Here is a 6353-nt window from a genome sequence, read left to right on the forward strand (position 1 = left end):
CGAAAAAAGGCATAAACAAACCAAGAAATATAATAAGATAGAAAGGAAATACTGCTCCTTACAAATAAGGTATTTTAAGTTAAATGTTATCATCTCTTGTGTTGATTGCATACCAGTAAATCATCTACGTGCCCCTACACCATGCTTATGACCACAAGCAAGGTTTTCTATTCTTATATCAATTCCGTACCTCCGTACATAATACATGTTTAAATGTCAAAGTAAGCCGTCGAGTGTAAAAGTCAGTGCTTCTCGCAAAAGTCCAGTAGGAGTAAACATCCCCTGTTGACCGGTCACACCCTCTATGAACCCTATGTATTGACATGGTAAACGGTGTCGACAGAACGTTTATTTTAAGAAACTCTCTTGAGCTCTCTGAGTTATTTTCGCTGCTACATAAAACTCGTTTTCTGGGAAATAATACAATCAAGCGCATATTGTTCTAAAATCTGTTACTGTCTATCATTAAGCACAGGAGAGTTTCACAGACGCAGAGCATTTTCTACACCAACTTAGTACGGAAATGGTGTCAATTTAAACACAACCTGGTTGTAAATTGAAGTTTACTGTGAAATACGAGGATTGTTTTGAAAACACGCTACCGGTTAAAAAAAAAAACATTTGAAAGACACTTCAGTTGGACATGATTGAATCGATTCCAGGAAAAAATGTTCTCTGAATATGTTATACGTAGCAAACGTAGTGTCAAAAAGACTTTTATTCGTACATACTAAATACAAGGAAAAATGCTTATCATAAATGGAAAAAACCATTATAAAATTTGGAATATTAATCATATTTTTAGTTTGTGCCATTTGTGGCAATATATTAATTTCCAGAATGAGCAATTTATTATATAGCACAAACTCATATTAAATTAAAAATATTTGAGCTGTATAAACTGTTACAATATACTTACATTTTTGGATCAATTCATCTATTTTATAACTTAGATTATACAAAGATCTATACAAATAAATGTTTGCTTTCGATTTTGATTTATAACTTTAGTGATGCACTTGACAATCTTCTTAGCACGTGTTAGATGTCGAAAGATAAACCTTTAAGTTTATCCATACTACTAATTCTTATAAATTTAGTCAAGAGTTTTCATAAATCTCACTCTATTCTCGAAATGTCTAATGAGATTATATAAGAAAACCAGAGTCGCTGTATACTAATCAGTGTTAATTGTGTTAAGAAATCTTGGTGTTTTAATGTCACCATGTGTTTGAAGCAGTGTTAACGTTTTCCGAAAACCTCTACTTCACACACATGGAGAACACTCTCCTGTCCATTCTTAGAATTTATGATAATTGTAACACTTTCACCCTTAGCACCATTCTCACACAGAAACAGGATGCGATCTCCGTTAATGGCTGGTCCAGGATAGAAGCCACAAGGAAAATTTCGCGCACTTTCTGGTTCGTTGACATTCACAGAAACATCGTGTAATCGCTCTCCTATAACAAAATTACAAGAAAAATGAAAACAATTAATGATCAACGTTTTAAATGTGTATTTTGGCATCAATTTTTCAAAGAAAATCTATTTTTATTTATTATTTCTTTCTTTATTTATTCATTTTTTTTTTTTTTTTGAAAATACAAAAGTTTAAGTCTCAATGCAAAAGAATTTCGGTGTATGGTTTTTTTCAAGCTTAATATCAAATAGTTGCACTTTTAGAGAGAATAAATGTTAAAATACTTCAGTAATTTGAGCTTTTATATATTTGAAACTGAATTATCCAAAAAATACAAACAGTATTGGACTGTATCGAAGATTGTTTTAAAATTTTGTTGTTTTGAGAGTAGAAAACATTCTTTTAAAGTTTGGCACTCGGCTTTTAATCATAGAATCCCCATTTGTTGTTAATGTGCATGTTATGGGGTTAATCACAAAAAAACTCAATATTGACCTCGGATTAAGACCAGGTTCGTTGTAATGTTATTACGTACAAGATGAAAATATGTGAAATTATGAACCTTGAAACAGGTCCATGATTAGGGATATTGATATGGTGATATGCAAGCAATCTAAGATAGTGTAGACTTAATGCTGTTTAAGGTATGGTCCACAGGGGATGGGCGGATAAATTAATTGAAATCTATATTTTAAAGTCAAATATGGCATCAAGGAGAAAAGGTGATATCAGCAACTTTGAATTTGGATTTTAGACGAATGAAACACATATGAAAGATAAGAGATAGATTATTTGTATTATTTAAATAGACTTTGAGCTTGAATACTGTTCGTTATCTCCATATATTTCATTTGTATAATAAACGAATTATTGTTCTTGAAAGGTTTATGGTCACAAGGTATGAAGTCTTTTTTCTTTGACTAATATTAAAGCCCGAATTTACATTTTGTAAAAAATATGTCAAGGAAAAATTTGTTATTTAAAAAAAATACATGCAAGTCTAAGGTGAATTCAATGAAATGGAATTATTGATTAACAAGTTGATGAAACAAGAATATCAGCAGTCTCGTTTAAAGTCATCATTTCGTAAGTTCTACGGTCGATACAATGACCTTGTCAGCAAATACAATTTATCATTGAGTCAAATGCTGACTGACGTTTAACATACTTATTGTTAGACCATTATTTACACACTGAATGATCGACGGATTTTCCGTTATTCCTGATCATGACAAGGAGCACACAGCGGGTGTGACAGGTCGGCAGGGGATGTTCACTCCTCCATGGCACCTGATCCCACCTCTGATGTTTTGGAGGTCCGTGTTTGCTCTGCACCTATTTTGCAATGTTTAATGGACTTTTGAGCTTGAATACTGTTCGTTATCTCCATATATTTCATTTTAACTATTATTCTAAATAAATAGAATAGCAAATATTTTAAGCTTTGGCTTTGAAAACGTGTTCAATTCTCTTTTTTATTTCTCGGAGAAACATTGTTTTCATCTTGTCTTTTATGACTTTTAAGTTGGGAACGAATTGTATATCACATGATAATATTTTTCTTCCAATTGCAAAACAACAATGTGTTCTATTTTTACGGCTGCGGAAGTTTGTAAATGGTCATATTTTGATAATTACTAAAGAAAACTTGAGAGAGAGAGAGAGCATATGCTTGTGAGTACGTACCGATTTTTTTCACTTCTGTCTGTGGTTTCCTCATATTATTATATTGAAGGTACTACTTATTAAAAAGAGAAAACAACTCACCACAACAATCTATCCTGTTGTATACTATAACTTTTGTTACAATGGTTGTATAGGCCAGATCAATTCTTATCCATGGATTGGTTCCAGCCATGGTGTGAGGCAATTCATTTACACTGCATTTTGTCACACCATCTACTGCAAATGATGCATTTCGTTTGCCGAAAACAGTGCTTAAATGGGCTGCTAATGCCACTGAAAACGAATAACGTCTTAATAAGAAAAAGAAGAAGATATTGGTCGTGATTTTTTTGTTCAGTTTCTCATTTCCCTAATGAAGCACGGGAAATTAGGTATAGAATTACATTCTTTCTTCAAACAGAATAATTATGTGAATATTTATTATACGTATGACAAAAAAAAAAATTAATTAATTAACCAAGTGATTTGCACTGCATGGAACCCTTGCATTCCTAACCTTGCATGCCTCACAAGTGACTAAGTACACGTTCAATCCTACAGGACCTACATTTAAATGCACACACAACTAATTTTGCATGATTTACATTGATAAAGTACATATCCTGACAAAAGATTACAATAATTGACTATAGTTTCTTAAAGCTACATATAGTGAACTATAGTAAATACTTTGATTAACTATGAACCTTTACTCTAGAACTTTTCTAAGACTTGTAGCCTGGATGCCTCTTATATGTAAATTTTGAAATTGAATATACATATAATGTCTCCTTTAATGCAAGAAAAATACATGTAAAACTGAACAAAATTAAAAAGTTCGTTGTCTCCATATTTGCTGCACGCACGAATATACAATGCATGTAAAATACGTCACTAACACGTCACAAGGTCTGGAGAAAATCAACGAAAGTGACACTGACAATAAATTACTCATATCGTTGTAATAAAAGGACAACGTTTAACAGAGAAGCAGCAGATTTGAAAATATGCAGATGTGCTAAGGAAACATTCAGACAGTCTGAATTGACAAAATCTGTGATACAATATGACGTCACAGAAAACTAAATGATGTCAACTGTAGAACTAATGTTTTCTTAAAAATTCTGTATCTAAAGGTTCAGTTGAGGTCATGAAATTGAATAGAATTATAAAAATATTTTTAAAAAGAAATGTCTGGGTTTTTTATGTTATTTCTGTCCTTGGAGTTAAATAATCCGGCCGATGACGTCGTTATTAATTATTTATTAAATATTGAAGGATTGATTTTGCCTTGTAAATGTAACGAAAATTTGGTAAAAACGCCATGTAAAAGGCACATTAAATGGGGGTTTAGAAGAAAATACCGAGAGTATTGTATGTGATAATATGGAATTAACTTTTGTTAACCGAGTATACTGATTTTCTACAACAATTTTACCTTTTAATGAAGACAATCAATCAGTTGTTTACTTATTCCGTTCGAACTTTCTTCTGTCATTCGTGACACTTAAAACTGCAGAGGTGCAACAGTAAGCCGGATACTTTAAAGCATAATTTTCGTCTTGTTCAAAAGTTATGGTCTATAATACTAGAAAAGCGCTGCTGTTATTCGTCCGACAATCTAAATGAAATTCTCGGGTTATATGTATACATTGCAATCTGATAAGGGTTCGTGCGAACTTGTGGAATAAATTAAACTGAGCGGAGAATAGTACTCCAGCGGCACTTTTTATGCACTAAAGATATTTTGAGTAATATATTTTGTTAATACAAATGATAAATCTCCGGAGAACTGGTGTTCTTTTTACTTTTATATTTATTAATAACAGTCACGTGATGACGTCGTGGTGGTGTACTTCCTAGCCGTAGACGCGCTGACAATGTTGCTTTTACGTTATGTTTTATTGGTGGTCTGATAATTTGTCAACGTGAACTTTTCCAAAAAAAAAAAAAAAAAAAAAAAAAAAAAAAATCCGAATTTCCAGAGAAACGACTTAAATGCTTCCCGAACAAAAGAACTGAAAATGAATAATCTGTTCTAGACAGGCAAGAAAATAAAATAATCAGACCTTGGCTGCATAGTGCTTTCACTGTGGTGAAAAATACATATATTTTTATTCTTAAAGTGCTCATCGTTTTCAATTAAGAAGTTCAGCACATATCTAAATCCTACAAGCCTACAAATCTCAAAAATTGAAAATAAGTTTATTATCTATGTTCATGCCATAACTTACTGTTTTCTCCACTTTCTTTTTCCTATATGAAGAATAAACAAAATACATGTTTTAATTTGATAAATACAAATATGGAAAATACCTATTGTACATAGTTTTCTCTTGGGATCGATCCATAGATATATTGACTTTACAGAAAAGAATATTGACCGAGCACGAAGTGCGAGGTTGATATGCTTCTCTGAGAAGTCGAAATGTCTATGGATTGACCGAATTCAAGGGCTACACTTGGTGTATTATTTTGTACAAAAGATTATATTTGTTACATTAATTTTAATGGAAGACACAAAATGTGAAAAACAAGAGGCCCACGGGCCACATCGCTCACTGGACCACATTGGCTAGGAAAAAGCACAAATCACTGCAGTATTGAAAAGTTTACGAAGGGGAGTGGGGGGGGGGGTTGAATTCAAAGCTACCTGAGAATGCTTTCATATCAATATAACGAATTGATTTGCTGTTCTTGAGCAGAAAATTTTTGTTGGGAGAAGCTTTCAGGCACTGGAATAAGGAAGAAGGCAATTTGTAGGTATAGTTTCAGATACACCATGTGTAATCAGAATTATATTGTAGTCTACAATTAAATAAAACAGATTCCAGAGAACAGGGAAATACAGGTCTTACTGATATCTAGGTAACTGTGTAGTTTATTAGTCAGTGAAACATCTTTTATTATATTATATTTAATGTATAATCAAATGTACTTTAATGACCAAAAGGCAAAAACAAATCTTCCACTTGTAACTTATACTTCAGTGAACTAAAACTAATTTGTTAGACAATCAATATTTTCTTTTTATTCTTATTATGAATTTTAAGCATTGCTAAATCGTACATGATAAATTATTTAGAAAATTCTGTTTTGATGTGTTTTGAGGGTGTAGTAAAGTTCTGGGTGACTTTAATGATACAATTAAAGAATGATCTGAGCAAACTTTAATCTACACTGCCTGATGATGCTTCCACAAAAGTTTCATATTTTCTAGCACAGTGGCTCTTGAAAGGAAGATTTTTTTTAAATGATTCCATTA

At 32.1% G+C, this 6353-nt stretch overlaps 1 protein-coding gene across 1 annotated transcript in view; it reads right to left on the reverse strand.

Moving 5' to 3' along the window:
• Positions 1–1180: 1180 nt before the first annotated feature.
• The window catches only part of LOC133203466 (uncharacterized), a 12121-nt gene continuing 6948 nt past the window's right edge, over positions 1181–6353 (reverse strand). Inside the window, exons 2-3 of the mRNA XM_061339244.1 lie at positions 3191–3382; positions 1181–1463 (exon numbers count right to left, since the gene is read on the reverse strand). Of these exons, the coding sequence (XP_061195228.1) occupies positions 1243–1463; positions 3191–3382 (413 nt within the window). The 3' untranslated portion in view covers positions 1181–1242. The remainder of the gene's footprint in view (positions 1464–3190; positions 3383–6353) is intronic.

Source organism: Saccostrea echinata, unplaced genomic scaffold, assembly GCF_033153115.1.
Source record: "Saccostrea echinata isolate AGI-Se365-2 ecotype Australia unplaced genomic scaffold, CSIRO_AGI_Sech_v1 ptg000051l, whole genome shotgun sequence".
NCBI lineage: Eukaryota > Metazoa > Mollusca > Bivalvia > Ostreida > Ostreidae > Saccostrea > Saccostrea echinata.